Source organism: Phoxinus phoxinus, assembly GCF_949152265.1.
Source record: "Phoxinus phoxinus genome assembly, chromosome: 17".
Classification (NCBI taxonomy): domain Eukaryota; kingdom Metazoa; phylum Chordata; class Actinopteri; order Cypriniformes; family Leuciscidae; genus Phoxinus; species Phoxinus phoxinus.
Window position 1 is genome coordinate 11,620,906 of NC_136892.1, and position 21,573 is coordinate 11,642,478.

At 37.8% G+C, this 21,573-nt stretch overlaps 1 protein-coding gene across 4 annotated transcripts in view; it reads left to right on the top strand.

Annotated features, from left to right (window-relative positions):
* dacha (dachshund a) overlaps window positions 1–21,573 on the top strand; it is a 155,985-nt gene that overhangs the window by 59,744 nt on the left and 74,668 nt on the right. For 2 of the 4 annotated variants that reach the window (XM_079585590.1, XM_079585592.1), the window contains exons 2-3: window positions 10,279–10,394; window positions 17,601–17,687. In XM_079585590.1, the coding sequence (XP_079441716.1) occupies window positions 10,279–10,394; window positions 17,601–17,687 (203 nt within the window). The remainder of the gene's footprint in view (window positions 1–10,278; window positions 10,395–17,600; window positions 17,688–21,573) is intronic. The other 2 variants (XM_079585591.1, XM_079585593.1) reach the window with 1 other exon arrangement.

A 21,573-nucleotide genomic window follows, 5' to 3' on the forward strand; every position in this document is an offset into this window, starting at 1 on the left:
AAAGCGACATTGTGAGGGCCGGACAGCATGTGTGTACGTGTGTATGCGTGCGAAAGAGGCCATGCCACATAGACAGGACTCTGTCGCTGTGAGCGCTTGACCTTTCTCTGGTGGCGTCCCAGGAGTCAGCATTTTGGAAAAACACACCTTTGTTTACTGTCATTAGCTGATCTTAGGTCATCTGTTGTGGCGGCCCCCTCGAAAAAACAATTTAAAATTTAATAATCCAAATTGGGTAAAGAGTCAGGCCTCTAATTTTCCCTAATATACTTGAGAGTTATACTGCAGGCCTACAAATATAACAGAAAGCAGGGTTAACGTACAGACACATAAACCCCAAACTCTCGGTTGATAAACCTAAAACTTTCTTACTCCCAGTTATTGGTTCCAAAAACGTTCAGTCAAACCTGAGTATGTTCACGGTGAACACGCAAAGACATTCTCAACACAGTCGAATCCAGGAGACACCATGGAAATGAGCGCTAAGAAGCGCGCCATGCTACTACTATCTATTTTTTGGTTTAAAGCCGATTTATATTGTTATTCGATATATCGCCCAGCCCCTGTGGCAATATGCACTATTTGCGAATTTTGACGACGATGTAAATTTTTTACATATTGTGATTATCGAATATTTCAAATTCAAGCATACTTTCCCAAAGAACGTCCAATATGACATCCCCTTTTCGTCTTGTCACGTATTACCGCGCAAGAGACGTGAGGTGGGGGAGGGTCTGCAAGAAGATTATTGCGACAAATGGTGGTAGCAGCACTAATCTCTGCAATGCAATGCAATGCAACTCCGTGAGCCATCATCACTAGCCTCGGCCTCTTCACCTGCCGAAAAATCTGGTAGGCCTGTCGTCCCTAAACAAATAACGCTCGTCGATTCATTCTCTTGTTTCATTCATATGCGAGAAATAGTAAAAAGTGGGAAGATTTTACATCGGTGGTCACATTTCACACAGGCAAAGATACGATACATGTCAGTACCGTGGAAAAACCTGGCTTCAAACGGCTGCTAAAGACAATCAACCCCTGATACAATTTTCCTTGCTGTAAATACTTTTTCCAGGACGTGCTACCGAAATTGTATTTTAAAGTTCGTGAACAGCTGTCACAGAAGCTTTCTCAGATAGCGCACTTCGCGACCACTTCCGATCTATGGACGAGCCGAACCTGCGAACACTACATCAGTCTTACCAATCATTTTATTGATGGCTGGGAGCTCAAACCCGCATGTCTGCAAACCATTCACTTTCCAAATTAACAAATCGGCGAGATCATCGCAGAATGCACTCTCTGTATTTGTTTTGCACTACTTCAGTTACATTTACATGTGTTCATTTAATAAAAAGCAGTAAGTGATCACTTGGTCTAGATTTTGTTTTAACTGCTTAAATTTGTACTAAACATTCGTATTTACTTTGTAACAATAGCTTTTCTATCTAAATTGTTTTTGTTGTTTTTTAATGGGGGCAAAAGAAAATCATATTTTTTTTAATTATTTAAAAGCAAATGCAAACATATCGAGATGTATATCAAATATCGTAAAAATTTTGACTATCGAGAAATCACATTTTTTTTATACAGTATATCGCCCAGTAGATTTTCACCTACTGGGCAGTAGTGCAATCATTTTTTAAATCTCATCTTTTAATCTGAATGATTTTTGTTTACTGTAATTAACAACTGATTACACTCACCTTCAAGTTGTTCCAGACCTGTATGAGTTTCTTTCTTCTGCTGAACACAAAAGAAGATATTTTGAAGAATGTCGGAAAACAAACAGTTTTTGGACCCCATTTACTTCCATTGTATCCCCCCCCCTCCATACTATGGAAGTCAAAGGGGGCAAACAACTGTTTGGTTTCCGACATTCTTCAAAATATCTTCTTTTGTGTTCAGCAGAAGAAAGAAACTCATACAGGTTTGGAACAACTTTAGGGTGTGTAAATGATGACAGAATTTTCATATTTGGGTGTACTATCCCTTTAATGCCATTTTTTCCATCCATCTTTGTTTTAGTTTTTTTCTTTGGAGAAAGATTATTAAACACTTCATCCAATCTGAAATCCAGCTAGCCAACCGGTAGGTGGTTGGAGACAGTTGTCCTAATTTCTTGGCGTCGCCTCGGTTGCACCGCCCTGCACTTGGCTCTCCTCAACCCTCCAGCAAACCCGCTAGTTATAGTTAACAATAGTCTTCGTCTGACAATCGCAATCAAGATAATGGAACACAGTGTGAGACAAGCCTGTGTGGAAAAAAAACAGCCCTACCACGGCCAAAGCCTTTCCCAAATTAAAAGCATTGGCCTTTAATCTGAGAAATATTGGATGGCTTTATAAGAAAGAGTGATGACTGAACATACATACCTGAAAATGTCAGGTGTGACCTTGCCTGCACAGAAATGCAGTGAAATTTAAAGGCAATACAAGCTTTACTTACAACATCTGTGGGATGATATCACAGAAAATAATTTAAACTTCAGTTTTGTACCTCAGTCTGTAAAAATGTGTTGACACAAATGCACTTTAAATGGAAAGCTAAGGGGCAGTCGCAGTTATAGACTTAGATTCTTGCTTTTAATTTGACCTGGAATCACTATATATATATATATATATATATATATATATATATATATATATATATATATATATATATATATATATATATATATATATATATATAAATAAGAGTTCTTTCAAAAACGGTTGGATGGTGTATGTCTTATGTTTCATGCTTTTTCCTTATTTTACATATTTTAGATAGATGAAGTGTTAATGTAAAAACTATTCAGTGAATCATTTAGCTTCTGTCTGCCACATATACTTCTGGTCCGCTCTATTGTACACTAATTAGTTTAGTCGTACGACACTGAGAGCAAAGTGCGGAATGAAATCAGCTGTAGTCTGACTGTGAGAATGGAGCTTTAGTTGGTGGCAGTCTCAGACCAGACAGCTTCATGCAAAGTGTGTGTGTGTGTGTGTACGTTTGCAAGAGAAAGGATTTTCGTATTGGTTGAATGCATGGACATATGGAGACTGACTCCTCTTGGGCATCAGCGGGTACCAGGAGCCCCATCATCCTCTCTGTCTGTCTGTCTCTCTCCCTCACGCCGTCTCTCTCTCTCTCTGTCTCTCTGAGCTGGCACACTGGTAGCTCCTCTCCCTGGGATACTCAAGCCTTTCAAACATGAGTAATTGATGAATTGTATGCAATATGCAAATGTGAATGCATAAATCTCCTGACTGACAGCTTAATTTATGTGAGCCTTTAAGAATGCAGGATTAGATTTTAATTAAATATCTTCAAAGGCACCCTGACTCGTACATTTTTCTCTTGCCTCAGCTGCCGTCTTTGTTGTTGTTTAAACCGTTTTCCATTATAATTTGGGAAATCTGATTTTGTTTTCCCTCTGTGTCCTCCCGACACCCCCTCCGGCCACGGTCCAACCCTCGGCCTTTGCGCCTTCTCGGGCTAAATTTTTATTACAAACCGCTCTCGTCAAAAGTGAACAAAGTTGGATTCTGCGAACAAACTCTTAGACACGCAAGCCCCGCCCACTCAGCCGAAAGGGGTGTGGTTTGATTCACCTACCTCGGGACTTCCATGTGGCCCCGCCCCCGTCTTTTCAGCCACATTGTCTCAGCTAGACAAGCAGGTGTCGCCTGTTCATGAATATTGAATAAGGCCGTTTAAAAGATGACAAGGGCACATTTACGGAGCTGGGAGAGAATAAAAAGTGCTTAGTAACCCAGTTTTCGCCGGTCCCCAGCAGAGCGCAATGCTGTCGCCGGGGATTTGAGCAGAGTGATTGGTTGCGACGAGCGCACTGACAGGGTTTTCTTCTCCGGCGTGTGGAACGTGCAGTAACGTGTGAATGACTTTTCACTGCCATCTGTTCCTCCAGCCCGATGGGATACGGGGAAAGAGAGGAGAGTGTGTATGCGCGTGTGTGATTGTATACTCGCTGCTCTTCACTGCCTGTCGTGGCTGTAGGGAACGCACATGGGCTTCATGCCTGCAAGTGGGAAAGGGAGATGAAAAATATTCCCATACCAGGGAATTCTCAGGGTGTGAAAGGCTCCATTACAGTCAGATTGACTAAAGCACTGAACGGTTCACAAGGAGTCGACTCGGTATACTGACATGCAGCCTTCAGTAGACCTGCATCACAACCGGTTAATCGAGACCAAGTCAGGACACTCAGATTATGAGTGTTTATAATGTTTTTGCCTTATAAATCCTATTCTTTTATAGTAAGAACTCGAGAAAATGTATATTGTCACCATCAAATTATCAGCAATTCGGAAGAGATTGTACAATTGTGTAAACCTCTAAAAGGATGATATCGCTCTTACGGGTGCAGTTACGTTTTTTTAAATGTTATATTGTTATATATAACATTTATAAATGTTATAAATGTTATATATAAATAGTTTTATTTCCAGTTTTTGAAATTATGGCTACAACAGCTAGTCTATAAAATGTTCGACAGCTTTTAAACAGGATACCTGTTAAATTGTTGTAAAATTGCGAAATTGCTACCCTTCACGCATCATCATCACCTAAATGCCTTTTAAAATGATAAAAAAACACTTTAATTTAGGGTCCGATTCTCACTATTAACTAATTGTTTATTAGCATGCAGATCACTAGGATATTGGCTGTTTATTAGTACTTATAAAGCACATATTAATGCCTTATTCTGCATGACCATATTCTACATCCTTCCCAATACCTGAACTTAACAACTACCTTATTAACTATTAATTAGCAGTAATTAGGAGTTTATTGAGGCAAAAGTTGTAGTTAATGGTGAGAATTGACCAAAAATGTACTTCATTTTGGTGGCAAACATCTCTCAAATGTGGAAGCAAAGTGGCTAAACATTATAAAGCCATATTCTATTATTCTGTATTAAGTACAGAATGTTCATTTTATTTAGACAATATTTCCTTCCACTAATGAGATTTAAAATTTTCATAATCAATAAAGGTGATTGAGAATTAGCTGTTTTGAGAATTATAAATCTTGTAAATTAGATTTTTATTTAACAGTTTTGTTTACATATTAAATGCATTTACATGTACAACAAAATGCTGCTAACAATAAAAAATCTCATTATAAAAGCCATACAATGCAAACATAACCCACGTAAAACCATGAGGTTGTGAAATCGTTGGATTTTCCCCTTTTTATGTCAAAACGTTGGGAAGTGCAGAACAAAATCAACGTAAGTTCTCAATTGGTCAAAAAATTTGCTGATCTGGTTTTGCTCTTACAGTTTATGACCTTTAACAGAACACAGTTCATGGCATTTGCTTGACCTTACGTTATCATATTATGAGGCATAATCAGTGTAAGATCATGCAATATTTTTTTTTTTGCTTTTTATCTGGAAATAAACTTTTAATCCAAATTGTGTTGATCTAAGTAGTTGTCAGTTGCAGCACTATATCCTTGTTTGTAGTAATCATACCAAGTCACATATTTCCATACAATTAGAATTCCAGTACTTTTTCTGGAACATTGTGTCAAGTACATGACGACTACCTTTCCAAAAGTGCTCTTGAAAATGAAAGGATGGGTTTTATATAAGGGAAGCACCTGTCACAAGTGAGGAAAGAACTGCTCGGCCTCTAACAATACCCAGTCAAAGTGGAGCTAAATAAGAAAATAGCTTTAAGAGTCCCGCGGGAGTCAAGTGCCTGTTCACGCACAATCGCCTGACTGCAGACTTCTAACGACTCCAGCATGTTGGCTTGGATCTTGTATTTCGGGCACGCCTCGATTAGGAATGCTTAAAAGGAGCAAGTGAGTCAGATGCTCTAAATGAGGAAAGAAAAAAACTCTTCTTGTTCTTCAACACACGTCGACGTAGAGCTTTAAAGGAAATGGTTTTCCACCTCATCTTAAGCAGGACCGGAAGCGTCTGCTTTTCTTTTCACTGATGTGCGATTTCAAGTTAGTGGCTGACCGTCTTCAAGGCGGGATCTTTTGACATTTAGCTGATTTTTCTTCCTGCACTACATTGACCTCACGGAATCGTTTGCTTCCCCGCCATGCTGTTTTCTAATTTGCTTTCCTCAAAGGAAATGGAGTCGTGTTATCGGAACACTGAGGTAATTGATCGTTTTCCAACGTGGCTTTTGTCAGAATGATGTAAAAACCAACTTTAAAACAAATTCGGGCCTTTGCACACAAATATATTTTTAAATTAATGTTATAATAGTTTTCTTTCTCACCTGTGGCCTAGTAATTGGCATTAAGATGTACTCAGACTACAGGAGTTTTTAAATCTTTACCGATTGTGAAATCTGGTTGCATCACACACATGAGGAGAATCTTCACACATTTTCTTCTTTCAAATCTCAAACCTGCACACATCACACACTACAAGATATTCTTAAGATTGTCATGCCAGATTTAGCCCCTCAGGTGATCTTATGGGACACGGATATAAACCAAATGGATTCTGTGTCGCGGCAACTTGCTGTAGACATTATATGAGGAGACATTATAAAGGCAGTCGTGCCACTTTTCGACCATGGACCACTGGACACGTACAGCTGTTTGTCGCCATTTCAAAAGTTGTTACTTCCATCTCAGTGTAGACTTGTCTCTCATTGGCTATTGAAGTCCTAATATAATCATAGTCGTAATCATCCCGATTTAAAATCCTAAATATCAGACAATGATATTGTCGGGGGTGGCCCAGATGTACGTGTCTGCGAACAGATCAGGAGGATTAAGATTTGATAAATCACCTCACATTACCAGATAATCTGGGCCGAACATTGGAACCGACCAATGCCCTGGACATGGTTTTTCTCTCTCTCTCATGAGGTCACCCTTAGGTTTCTGAAGAGCATTTTTGAAGCCTAAAGTGGGCGGAGCCGGCCGTCGCCATCTTGGCAGCGTGTCACTCCCGGATAACCGAAAATGGGCAAAGAGGCGGGATTAGCTAAGGTGACGTGACGGCTAACAGACAGCAGGCAAACGGCTAGTAGTGACAGCAGCAGCAATCCACCTGTCACTCAAGTGGCCACGTCCTTAATTATGCAGAACTTTAAGGCTTAATATAATTTTAACCGGTGAGTTATAAAAAAAATTCACCCCCTCACAGTTGTCATGAAGGGCAAAATTAGCTATATAGACCAAAACCACGTTTTGTACCAGGCTGTAAACATATTTTTTTTCTGCTGTAAAGTTGGGCTTTTTAACATGGGGGTCTATGAGATTGACTCTATTGGAGCCTGTCTCTAGCGGCCAGTTGATGAATTGCAGTTTGTCACTTCCGTGTTGGATTCAAGAGAGAGACCGGAAGGTTGCCGCTTGGTTGTGTCTCGATCCCCCGCAGGTTTTCTCTGTCAATAAAATCGCATGCATAAAAAGTATGTTTCACTGAAAAAAGTCAAACGAAACGAGACTGTAAAGTAGTTTGTCAAACTCTTCCAAAATCAAAGACTCCATTAATTTCATCTGCACTGGAGAGGGATTGTGGTCTGGCAAACTGTGCTGACGTTTTTTCTTTTTTTTAACAGTAGAGTTAACTCCATCGACTGCTCTCCACTTACAGGCACTACAACAGCTAAAGTGATTCATGTTGATTGCCTCTCTTTTCCACCACGCTCCACTGTTCATAGTTTTTAATTAGATTAGTAATGTGATGGTCCAAAGTGATTCGCATTCGCCACAGACCTTGACAAGCTTGTCAACAGATCAGTGAGTCAAACTAAAATATCTCGGAGCAGGAAAGAGAGGAAGGCCCATGTGGTGACGTACGGACAGCTGGACGCTGAAGGGGTCGTTTGAAGTTTACCATTGATCCACTTGACTTGTAGTAAAGATACTGTTTATTGACATTGTTTTACTGCAGTATTGCTTCAAGCCTGAAATGAAAGTACTTAAAAATATGTATGAGTGTGCACTACTAAGGTCTTGAATCTGAGAGTGGTGGAAGTACATAGGCCAGGGGTTGAAACTTCATGCCAAAATAACCCCAAATATGATGACAAAAATAAAGCATATTTTGCAAACGGCTCCCCCAACTCAAACATCACAAGCACAGCTCTTACCGATGCTTGTGAAGGCATGACTTTCAACAGGTAAAACTTTCAATAAAAGGTATATATGGAATACATTGCATAATAACAGATTATTTATATTTATAATGGATTATAATAATAATATAGGTATATACTATGTTGAAGTAAACGATATGAACTGGAACATATGTCTTTCTGAACATGCGCTTGATGATGTTGTATTGAAACATTGCCTTGCAATGCCCGTGCACTTTGACGTGTTCATGACCCGTTTAATCTTTGAAGGTCTAAATGAAGCGGCATTTGGCTTGCACTTCTGTTATCAAAGCTGACTTTTCCCGCGTAACAATAGACTTTATATATAGAAAGACTTTGCACTCATGTTAGTTATGAATGGGAGAAAGTGCAATGTGTAATATGCCAAAATAAGTCCTGCCTTCTGAATGAAAGAGCCAATCACTGATTGATAGTCCTCGCGTCACTGCCGTTAGAAGCTCCTCTTTGCTTTGCTATGATCAGTTTAGTGGTGATTCTGCTCTGGGTTGTGTTTGTTAGCGCTGCAGTATTAATAGAACGGTGAAAAAGACTCGCTGCTTGATGTTCTTGGACTTGATCCAATGATATGCAGCAGTTGAATTAGCATTTTGCTTTTCTGGCTTATTTTGCTCTGCCAGCACCCTTGCGCGGGGTTCGAACTGTCATGTACCTGTCTCTTTGATAGCCCCTCTCACAATGAAGTGTGAGAGATAAGTGTGTGTGTTTGTGTTTTGTGTTGAATAATTTGTCAAGCGTGTTGTACGTTAGCGGCACATGCTTCTAAGACTGTGCTTGTTCATGTATCCATCATGACAGAGGATGATATATAACCGTATTGTTAGTTTGATGTGTGTGTGTGTGTGTGTGTGTGTGTGTATGAATTGTAGTAACTTGATTCTGAAGAACTTTCCTTATCATTGTTCTGTCTGAAGAGACTGAATTTTCCATAAAATCACATTTACAGCATTTATTATAAGGCTCATTGACATGTAAAAGTTTCCGCGATAAAGATAACGAAAAATCTTCAAATGTATTCAAATGCACTCTTTGTATTCATACTGGTTTCAACTATTCCGACACCTTTAAAACACTGGTGATCTTAATTATTATTTTGACATAATACATAATACAAATACATTTTCAGGGTAAAAGTTTTTTTTGTTTGTTATTATTTGTCATTAAGTTTTGAGGAAGTCACACCACATTCCATTTTACAACCACAATTAACTTTACCTTGTCATAAAAAATTCAGAGTATTATGTTCTTCCACATGACTTAAAAAAAAATACTACTAACAAGTGAAGATTTGTTTTTTAAAGTATTTTTTCCCCTATAAGGAATACTAATAAACAATTATACTAATTCATATCAAGAATTTCTTTATTTAATTAAGCTTTTGTCTTCATTATGATATCAGAACAGAAAATATCCAAAGTTCAAATATTCATAAATTAAAAAACATGATTATCATGTTTTGTGAGTGATTGTACAGTATAATGTATTCAAGACGTTGTATGTATGAATAATTTTTTTTGTGTATTTTTGACCCAAAAGTATCTTATGTTTGGTGTTCACCAATCAAAACACATTACACAGTCATGTAACCGTGTGACCTGTTAAAGCAAAAATGTGGATGCAAACGTACACTGAAAAACAAAAATGTTGTGGAAAATGTCAGTCACACTTTAGATTAGGGTCCAATTCTGACTATTAACTAACTATTAACTACGACTTTTGCCTCAATAAACTCCTAATTACGGTTTATTAATAGTTAATAAGGCAGTTGTTAAGTTTATGTATTGGGAAGGATTAAGGGATGTAGAATAAGGTCATGCAGAATAAGGCATTAATATGTGCTTTATAAGTACTAATAAACAGCCAATATCCTAATAATATGCATGCTAATAAACAACTGGTTAATAGTGAGAATTGGACCCTAAATTAAAGTGTAACCAAAAATGTTTTCACTCTGTAAATTATAATGACAAAGAATCGCAAATAAATACAATGAATCTCATGTGAAATTTTGAAGTAGAAAGACTGATATAGTATTTTCTTGGATAACATACCGGTACTCCTGTAATCTTTGTTTTATTTAGTTTTTTTTTTTTTTTTTTAAAGAACCCACTTTTTTATTTAGTGTATTCCACGTCAATAAACCCCTGTTGTCTGTGTTTTCTCTCTCCAGTTCTCGGCCTGGTCGTCCTCCCAAGCGTTCTCTCGGCGTGGCGATGCAGGACAGCTCTCGTCTGCTTCCTCACGGTGTTCACGGGCTGCTCTCTCCAGGTCTGCTCTCCCCGACAGGTACGCCACCCCCCCCCTCGCTCACCCACCTGGAAGACCTAAAAACACCAGCCCTCAGACGGACACCAGTGTAAAACACCACGTATAGGAACACTTTTATTCCCTTCCTCTGTGTAATCTGGATTCCTTTTTTATTTTTATCTGTGCTGTCTGTCTCTCTTTTCCCATCTCTCCTTTTCTCTCCTCCTCCCACTCTTCCACCTTCTGCAAATCAGTTGGTATTGATTTCCCCCCTCTGTCCTTCACTGGCCACCACTGCGTCTCAAACAGAGGTTAAACTATTGGATTTCTGTAGCCTCTTTGCTTTTCCCCCCACCGTGCACGCATTTGCTTTCTCTCTTTCTCTCCCGTCATCCCTCTTTCATCATTCCTTCCTCTGGAACACAATCCGTTTCAGAGGTATCGTTTGATCGCTTTTAGACCCAAATCCCAAACCACTGGACCTCACCTGCGTGTTTGTTTGCGTATTTTATATTTACGACTTAACCGCATGTGCGTCTCGGTTAACGTCATGTTCTCCGTCGTTCCTCTCCTTGCCTTTTAGCTTCAGTTCTCTAAATTGCTGATGGTAGTGGCAATTTAGCTCTCACAATGGGCAGCGCGTGTATCGACCCGCGCAGCGCGGAGTAGCCGGAGCAGTCCGTTAGCCGGCCCCGCTGATTGATTTTAGATGACTCTGTTGTTATTTCCGAGGGGGGGAGGGGGGAAGGAGCTCTTTAAAATGTGCGTCCACATTTCTCTCAATCCCTCTGCTCATCTTGCCGTCCCCCGCACCAACAAACGTCTGACTTTGCAGGATGTGATGCGATTTGAGAGCGACGTGAGTTAATAGGGACATTCACATTATGGGGCCTCATTCATGAAACCTGAGCACAATTTTTTTTTATGTGAATCAGTCATAAAATCTTTCTTACGTAACCTGAAAAATCATTAAACAAGGTGTGTTTTTGTGTATATTTCATGTAACCAAAATTTTGGAATCATTAAGATAAAAAAAAAAAAATGCTTTTGAAAGAAGTCACTTATGTTCACCAAGGCTGCATTTATTTGATCAAGAATACAGTAAAAACAGTAATATTTTAAAATAACTGTTTAATTGTGTAATTTGTTGTGTAAACAGTGTAATTTATTCCCGTGATCAAAGCTGAATATTCAGCATCATTACATGATCCTTCAGAAATCATTCCAATATGTTGATTTGCTGCCCAAGAAACATTTTTTTTTCTTTTATATTATCAATGTTTAAAACTGTTGTGTTGCTCAATATTTTTGTAGAAACCATGATTATTTTTTTTTCATTTGATGAATATAAAGTTTAAAACAAACATAATTTAGATGAAATGGTAATCTTTGGTAACATTACGGTAATAATATTTTGATAATTTTAATGCATCCTTGCTGAATAAAATTATTAATTTATTTTCCTTTTTTAATGGTTTTAATGGTAGACTATTACAGTTTCCATACAACTGTTTTCTACATTGATAATAATGTGAAATGTTTCTTGAGCAGCAAATCAACATATTATAATGATTTGTGAAGGATCATGTGACACTGAAGACTGGAGTAATGATGCTGAAAAATTCAGCTTGGCCATCACAGGGATACATTACATGTTATATTTTTATTAAAAATAAAAGTTATTTTAAATTGTAATAATATTTCAGAATATTGCTGTATTTACTGTATGTTTGATCAAATAAATGCAGACTTCAAAAAAATTAAAAAGTCTTAGATGACCAGTAGTGTAACTTTAAAATATATGTATTTTTTTCAGATGGTATAGTTACTGATATAATTGACCATTTTTGTAAACTCCATCCGGTTGTGTCCCAAATCCCTCAGGACGTCCTGATATAGTGTATGAATCCAGGAACTGTCCTCCACATGTTTGTCAGCATGACAGTAGTATCAACATATTGTGAAACTTGATCTGAACTCACACTGATTATTTACAGCACACCATCACTCCTTTACACTTGCATTTCTTCATTTACTTGTGCATATTCCAATACGAATAGGAAACACAGTAAACATGAGTCAAGCTGCTGCTTAAACATTTTACAATTCTTATAAATCATCGAAACCTTTTATGTAGAAGTTTATTAAGATGTAACGGCCCTCCATTGAAATGAAGTAATGTAACCGCTGAAAATATGAACTTGTTAAATGTGCCACAGTTATCAAAGACGACTACATTTGTGATCTTTCACAGCAAATTACTGGATTTGCAACTTTTTAATGAGCTAACAATGAATGTAATTAGCATTGGTTGTAATATTAATCTAGTATGGATTCTAATTACAGTTGTCCTTATTATAGTTAGCAATTATACAAGTGTGTATTTATAATGAATTAATTATATCATAAAATTCAATTACTTTTTTTGCTATAATTGTGTTAATATATTCTGTATATATATAATATGTGATATAAATGTTAATAAGATGTTAATAAAATGATAGCAAAAAATAGCTATCATATTCCTATTTCATTATGAGATGTCTATATCTATTAGCAGCTTTTTTTTCTAACCTACTCAATAAACTATTTTGAATGTGTGACCGTACATCAGCACATCACATTAGTTTTTAGTAATACATTTGCGGCATCGTAACTATCGTCACTTTCTAGCGTGTTCCTAACTCATCAGCAGATTCTGATCAGACTTGCCATTTAATTATTAGCAGCAATTTGTGCCGTTATTTCCTGCTAACGCCATAATTAGGCAGAAGAAAGTGTCGGCCGGGCTGATGTAGCGCTCGGCGGAGGATATCAACGCTCACCCTCATCCTCAGAGAGAGAAAAACAGCCAGAGAAAGATGTCTCTGGAGAAATGAAGCGTTTTCTGTTCTCTCCAAGCCCTCCGCTGTGACGACGTGTCTGAATGCGGGAGGGGGGTGCTGGTAAACCAGGTGTTGTTGTGGGCTTTGTTTTTGCATTTGGTTTCCTGGATTGCTGTTGACAGAAACATTATAAGCCTGTGGCAACGAGACCTGGTATAACATAACTCGTATGTACAAGAAAGACATTAGAAAAACTTGCGTCGTTTGAGCTGCAGACATGATGCCTTAAACCGTGCAGCTTATTGAGGAGAGGTATATACTATTACTTTTCTAAGATGATAAAAATCCTATAGATTTACATTGAAGGAGGGTCACAAGCCATATCTGGAATATCAGAATATCAGATTAAGAGACTTATTCCAGGTTTAGCCCAGTTAATTAAGTTGGTTTCCACAAAAAAATATTTTAAATCACTACACCCCCTGTTATGTTTTTTGTTTTTAAAGGAAATAATTAGGTTACGATGAAGAACTTTTAAATGGAAGTAAAAATTTTTGATGATTTAAAGACAGAAATGTGCCGGTTATAATGTATAAAAGCACTTAACATTTATTCTACTTGGCTATTATTTGAGCTGTTAAGTTGTTACTTTTACGGTGATTCAAGTGAAATTGAAGTTGAAATAAGAAACGGTTAAAGGTTAAACATACAGTTAACATCTTGTGGCTATTTTATTGAAATAGTGAGTATTTGAACAGATTGGTCCCATTTATCTCAATTGTAATTGCATCACTGAAACCATTTTTTTTTTAAAGAGAGATTTTTTGGCAATCAACAATTGCTGTCGATTGAGCTTAAGTTGTATTGAATTTAAATATTTCCTTTTAAAGTTTGTCATTTGGACCAATAAGCCACACCCTAGCAACGCCCTGGCAACCACTTACTGTGGTTAGCACCCTAGCATTGTGGTGATGGGATTTTTTTCCAGAAAATCTATAAAAAAAAATCTGTAACACTTTACAATAATTTGTTCATGTTGGTTAATAAAAATACATAGTATAATACAAAAGTATTGTTTAGTGTTTGTTCATTGTTACTTGTGTAGTTAACTAATGTTAAAGTCCCCATGTAGTCAATAATTTTAACGTTTTTTCCTTGAAAAAATATTCTTCATGCCTTAAAGTAGCTTGAATGTAACCCTACACTCTTGCCTCATTGAGTATATGCGTCCATGAATATGCAAATTAGCCCCGCCTCCACTCACTCACACCAGCTCAGAGACCCACTCGTTGACGATCACGCGCCGCTGACCTGATTGGTTACAAGGTAGCTTTGTGACATCAGAAACACCAGCGATTTTAAACGGCGAGTTTGAGCCTGTCTTTGATTCACTGCCGTTTTAAGGAGAAAATACTCAGCAATGGTGTTGACTTATGAATTTACACATGGTTTGTCTTAAATTATATCAAAAACACCACGTAGATATAAACAACATTTAAAGCTTGATTTTTCACCACACGGGAACTTTAATAACTGAAACCTTATTTTAAAGTGTTACCGGATAAAATCTAGTAATCCTTATATAGATGACCGTACGCAGGGGTAGTTTGACTTTCACCGACTTCCCAAATCACCGCCTGTTTTTGGGTTCGAGTCCGGGCCCACCGCTGGTAACAGATAACTGATGGGCGGCACTGATACGAAATGTCAGTGAAAGGACACTCTCTCTCAAACTCACACATTCCCACACACACGTCCCCGGCCTTCGATCTCATACATACACACTTGTAGAAAGCGTCTCTTACACAAACCTGTCTACACACACACACGCACACACACACACACACACACACACGCACACGCACACACTCCGTCTCTCTCTTTCTCTGTGGGTGAAAACAATTGCAGGCCTAGCTGGTGACTTTGATGAATGACATGTCCCTTTGGGGAGCAGTTTCTCCATCTGTTTATCCCCCCTTCTGTTGCCCCCCCCCCCCCCCCACCTCCCCCCTCCCTAAACTCACTCTCACACACACATGTGCAGAAACACACACGGCACTCAGTGCAGGAGTATTTAAGACTGCCGCTGGCTCCGTCATGCACCTGTAAGCACTCTCGCACACACAAGACATCTTCTTTTTCGAGCACCTAGAGTCTCGTTGTCGTGCGTTGTTATGTGGTTGGCTAATCAAGGAGTTTCTTGATGGAAAGTAGTCGACTGGTCGGACTAAAGGTCAATCTGAACGTGCAATCTGCAACCCATTTTACTTTCGTCACTGAAAAGTATGTTAAAAGGTATTAAAAGAAAGAGAAATAAGAGAACTTGATTTTTATCAATCAATTTGAAGCTTTGATGAAGATACGTTTTGGTCGATCGGATCACAAGTGGACGACGCTGAATACAGGTGTAAACGGGTCTAAAACACTTTGAACTTATCTGTCAGATAAGTTCGAACAGCCGCAAAAACCGTCTTCTCTCCGCCCACTGACTTAAACATCACGGGAGGCGCGCTAGCCAGACGAGATTTAAAATTTGTCGGCTGAAGACCTTAGTTTGGTTTGAAGACGAAAAACATACCGAGCTCAATATTCTCTCACCGATCATGATTTCTAACACACACTCACAGCGTTCGGGGTGATCTTGTGTCTGTCAGAGCAGAAACGAAAGCTGATGCTCTCTGTATGTTTTTCCGTCGTCTCCAGTCGCGTTCATATGTAAATTGCGTGAGTTTATTTCATCCTTTAGTTCGAGATCTGTAAAAGCTCATACATTTAGACCCTCCCCTCAAAGAAATTAGGACAGAAGTGGTTAAAAGTGGACAAAAGAGACGGATTAAAACAGGAGTAAGCGGGAATGTGTCTCCCTCGTCTACTTGTGGTCCGATCGACTAAATTGCATCTTAATACCAGGTGTAAACAGGGCCAAAAAGTAGTTGGTCGGACTAAAGGTCGATGTGAATTTGCAGTTCACAAACCATTTTACTTCCGTAATGTGGCATGATCCTAAGTTAAAGGTATTAATGAATATATATGACAGAACTTGATTTCATCAATCCAGAATTCATTTGAAGGTAAAAACTGAAATTTTGGCTACATACCACAATGGTCGACTGGACGGTAACCGTTCACAACCCATTTTACCGTAATGTGACATGTTTCAAATTTAAAAGTTATTGAAAGGAAAGAAAAAAAAAGACTGATTTTATTCATCAGGAATTCATTTGAAGCTGAAACCTGAACAATTTTAGTTACCAAAATTGACTGTTTACTGCAAATTCAAGCACCGCCACTCAAATCAATTAAAACAAACAAATATAATACATTTGTAAGAAACAATCTACATAATCAGTCGCGCAGTTTTACTCTGTGACCTCTGTTTTAGAGCCGCTCACTTGTGTTGCACTCTGACTGGAGGGGTTAACTCTGTCTCTCTCTCTGTGTGTGTGTGTGTGTAGGAAAAGAGCTAGGATAAATAAAACATGGAGATCTGTTTAGTGACATATGGGCCAGTGCAGCCCGTCTCCTGCATCCTAATGAACGCTAAGCCTTTCAAACTGTGTGAGACGAGAGCTTTGTGCTGCCAGGAATATAGATATCAGCGAGAACCACTGTGCGTTTATGTTTGCTTAAACCTGTGATTTATGTGCACGTGTTATAAGAGTGTGTACTGCAACACCCAACTTAATTTTGTACTTTTGTTAGGGTTGTAAAGCGTTGTTAGGAGTCATGTGTTAATGCCGACTTTAAGTGGCACAGTCGTGCAGATTCAACATATGGCAGTCAATTGACAAGTCAGCTAAAAAAAAATCCACAGTTAAACACATTAAGCTAGTCATTTTTTTTGTGTGTCAGAAAAAAAACTTCTCACAGTCTTAAAGTCATTAGCACGTCTGTGACTTTTTGATATCTGACAAAGGTGACATCTGTACAGTCTTGGCAGAACTGTATAAAGCCATTTAATAACACGGGTTCAATTTGTGACCAACATTTAGTTTAAAGTTTGAAGGGTATAGGAGGAGTTATTGATGTGTATTACGCAGAGTTCACTGTAAGTGAAACGCATACTGACTTGATCTCATATCACAGCTTGATATGCAGAGAAAACAAAAATCCTGGTAAATTTACCAGAAAGATGCTAGAAATTGTATGTAATACAGTGATGTTTCAGGCGTTATATATCTGTATATCTTATGGTATATATCTGTTACGGTTCATAACTGTTTATGTCATTTTAATGTATTAATATACTTTGGACAACTGAGCTAACTTCTGTATTTTCAAATTCAATTCAAGTAAACTGATAACAAGCATAATAAAAAGTATAATCAAATGTGATGCGTCACACCCGGGGCTTGCAGTTTTCACTGTAGAAAATAAGTTATTGTAAAAGTATATTATTATTCTTCTTGTTTTTCTTTAGCGTTTATCCCGCATAGTAGCAGCGTCCGCTTTTCTGGACCGCTGGTGCCATTTGATGCGATTCTCGGCTTGATCGGGGGGCAAACCGGTAAGCTTGAGATCGTTGTGCAGCGTGTCGAGCCACCAGCTTCGGTATATTATTATTATTTTACATTAATATTGCATTAGTGTTGTCTTGTTGAATGTAATATAGATGTTCACTGTGGATTATAAGGTAATGCTAATTGTAATTGGTACTATACGGTATTTATTTGGTACTATAATCATACGTTTTACAGTATTTTACGGTAAAATAACATTTATTTTCTGCCTATTAATTTTTTTTTCCCACTGTTTATGGTGAGGTAATTTAGTTAACTAATTACCGTTTGGTTACTCTATTTTGAGTATGTAGTTACATTGTACTTACTCCAGTAAGTACTGAGTAATATTTATTAACTACTGTACATGTACGTGTAGAGTTACGGTTAGGGTTTGGTTTAGGGTTAGTTACTTGTAATTGTGCATAATTTACTGTTATTAATATAGTAAGTACATGTAGTAACGTGTAACTACGTCACCTTAAAATAATGTTACATAACATTATAATTAGGGGTGTCAAAAGATTATTTGTGATTAATCACATTCAAAATAAACGTTTGTGTTTACATAATATATGTGTGTGTACTGTGTAGAATTATTATGTATAAATACACACACATTCATGTATATATTTAAGGAATAATTGCATTTATATACTGTATATACATTTATATTATATATATTATATATTATATATATATATATATATACATATTTTATATATAAATAACCAATTTTTCTTAAATATATACATGATTGTTTGTGTTTTTATATATATATATAAATAATTATTATACACAGTACACACACATATATTATGTAAACACAAACTTTTATTTTGGATACGATTAATCGCGATTAATTTTTTGACACCCCTAATTATAATTGTAAATTTTTAGATTTTTTTTCATGAATTACACAAAAATGTGCATGTGTATATATAGGCCCTGTCCCAAATGGCACCCTAAACACTCACGGTCTTCCTATGAGTCCGCACTTTGGTGACGTACAGTAACACTGCTTTGACTGTTGGGAAGAAGTCTGCTCGGCAAAAGTGCGCATCGAGGGCGCTTACCGACCTGCGAGCACCCTTCTGAAACCTAAAATGACAAACGGGACACCCTATGGTCTCATGGACTTAACGGACACGCGTACGCAGCAGCCATTGTCCACAAGACCATAAGTGCGCATGAAGAGTGCCATTTGGGACAGGGCCATATTAGTATAATAATTAGTCATATTCATTGCGCCACATTCACACTGTTTATAACTCATTTTTGAATAGTCCTCGTGCACACACACACACACACACACACACACACACACACACACACACACACACACACACACACACACACACACACACACACACACACACACACACACACACACACACACACACACACACACACACACACACACACACACACACACACACACACAAACCTCCATCTGCCCCCAGGTGCATAGGTGGGTGGCCTTCAATCCCTATTTAATGAAGGCTATGATTTGTTTTTGGATCACACAGTGATCTGCCTGTCTTCAAACACACTAGCTGGAGATGTCTCAATTGCTCTTCATTATTCCTGTGGAAAAAAACAAAAACACAAAGACATCATAACTACAAGAGCACGCACTGGCTCGGGGACGGAGAGAGGCTTCGAGTGTTTATTTCCATTGCTCTTCTTATAAAGAGAAGGCTGGCCTCTCTCCGATGGCTTCCCAGTGCTTCTCCAGCACTTCCTGCATACTCAGCTGAAGTGAATGGACGGGAAAGGATGATACGCTTTTCTCAAAAAAAAATTCTTCTTTAAACTGTTTGTCCTCACTTATAACTTAAGATATTATCTGAGATCACTCCAGAGGTGAGAGAATAAGAATCACCTGTCAAGTTTATTATATATATATATATATCTCAGCATCAGAGAGTCAAATTGGACGACTACAGGTCTAGATTACTCTTTTAACAGTTCATCTACTGCCAAAATTATGGGAAAAAAAGATCAGTCAAGTAAAGAAAATTATTGCAAATATTCAAATCAGGATACGAACTCAGCGAAGTTATTCTCTTTAGCTTGCACTGTGAAGAGTTTCACTCAGTTGCTTGAGCATTCAGATTCAATTTTAGCGAGTGAAGAACAATTTTATACTTGTGTGTGTTATGCATTATGTACGTTATTGTCTCTGACAGACAGTGTGTTGAAGCCGCTCAGGCCGCCATTGTCTCCCTCTTTCGAAAGTGATGTCACAACATCCGGTAGTGTGGGCTTTGCAGGAAATGCTTGAACTCGCTGGACCTCTGCTTCTCGTAAATACTGCACGTTATTTTTTGACAGACATCAATTTGATATTCAAATGATGTGGATCTGATAATAGATGGATCGTTGGGTAATAATGATAAATTTCTTAACCTGCAAAGTGCTTTCGGTGAAGTGATTGATGCCTATGAGTGTGTCGATGTTTTTAGTTCTAATATTACAACCGACAGCCAGTTTTGACGGACATGATGACGTGTGTAAGGGCTGAAATATGTTTGATTTTTGGGTAATTATAAAACGTGCTGGAGACGTTCAAAATGCTTTTTGAATACTTCATTATACTTATTTTACAGAATGAAGTTTATTTCGTGGCTTAAATAAATGATATGTTACTTAGAGACTGACATGTTTGGCTTGTCAAAAATTTTACATTCTGCTGTCGCAAATTGATCAACTTTTGAAAATCAAGTAAATTTTTTCACCATGAAAGCTGTGGTTTTGATGCACAAAGTTGTTTTTATTGTTGTTTTTATTTAAACCCATTGCAGATCCTGTTGTAAATGATAGTGAACAATTGCTTTTTAAAACAGTTGTTCCATTATTACCTCATAGCTGATTTTGACTCATAATTAAGTAACCACATATTTTTATGATAACTAACCATGCGTTTACCTCAGCAATAACTAATGTATTTGCGCAAAAACTTTAGTAACCACAGTCTTAAACTAAAATTGACTTTGATTTTACTACAGGAACGAGAGTTTAACTGTGGTATTTGTTGTAAAATCATAGTAACAACAAGTAAAACCCTCCTTTATGAAAACTACAGTGTAACTAGTATTTGTTGTCGTCGTAGATCTGGCAATGTACTTATTTTAAGTGTAGTATTAGTCGACGCTATGCTCAAAAAAGTGAAAATAAACAAAATGTCGCATTTTGACGAAGTTCACATATAAATTGCTTTACAGTATTAAGAACTACAGCAACATTTTTGTTAGGGCTGTTAAACGCACCTGCGAACTTGATCCGTCTTTATTGAAGAATTAACAGCTATTGAGACGTCCACCTACAGAACTCAAGCGTTATGATACTCATCTGTCTGTTTGTCAGCCGCTGGCCTCCTTATCACCGCACCGCTCGGCAGCGTTAACTCTATAATTAGCCACTTAATTAGCAAAGGGGATTTGATTGACAGTTTGGAGCCAATGACTCACGTTCAGGACAAACGTCTAAAGCGTATGTGTGTTGTTACCGGGTGTGCTAGCGCCGCCGGCGACACATTAAGACCCACCTTAAGATCAATCCTACACTCATATCCAAAACCTCTTTCAATCTGCGTGTGTCAGAGATTACAAAATTGGGATTAGTTCTGGGGAATGATACACATTTGTTAATCCCAAATAAATGATGTCGTCTGTGCGGAGCCTCGGAGTGACAAATTGCAGTCAAATGCCTCAGGATTGTACAAGTAGAAACCTGAAGTTGTCTCCCCTCTCCCTCTCTCTATATATCATAAATACATTTATATTAGTATTTCAAAGAAATGCTGCTCTTTTGAACTTTCTATTTAAAAATGCTCACAAAATTACAGTTTTTGTTACTTGGTGAGGATATATATATATATATATATATATA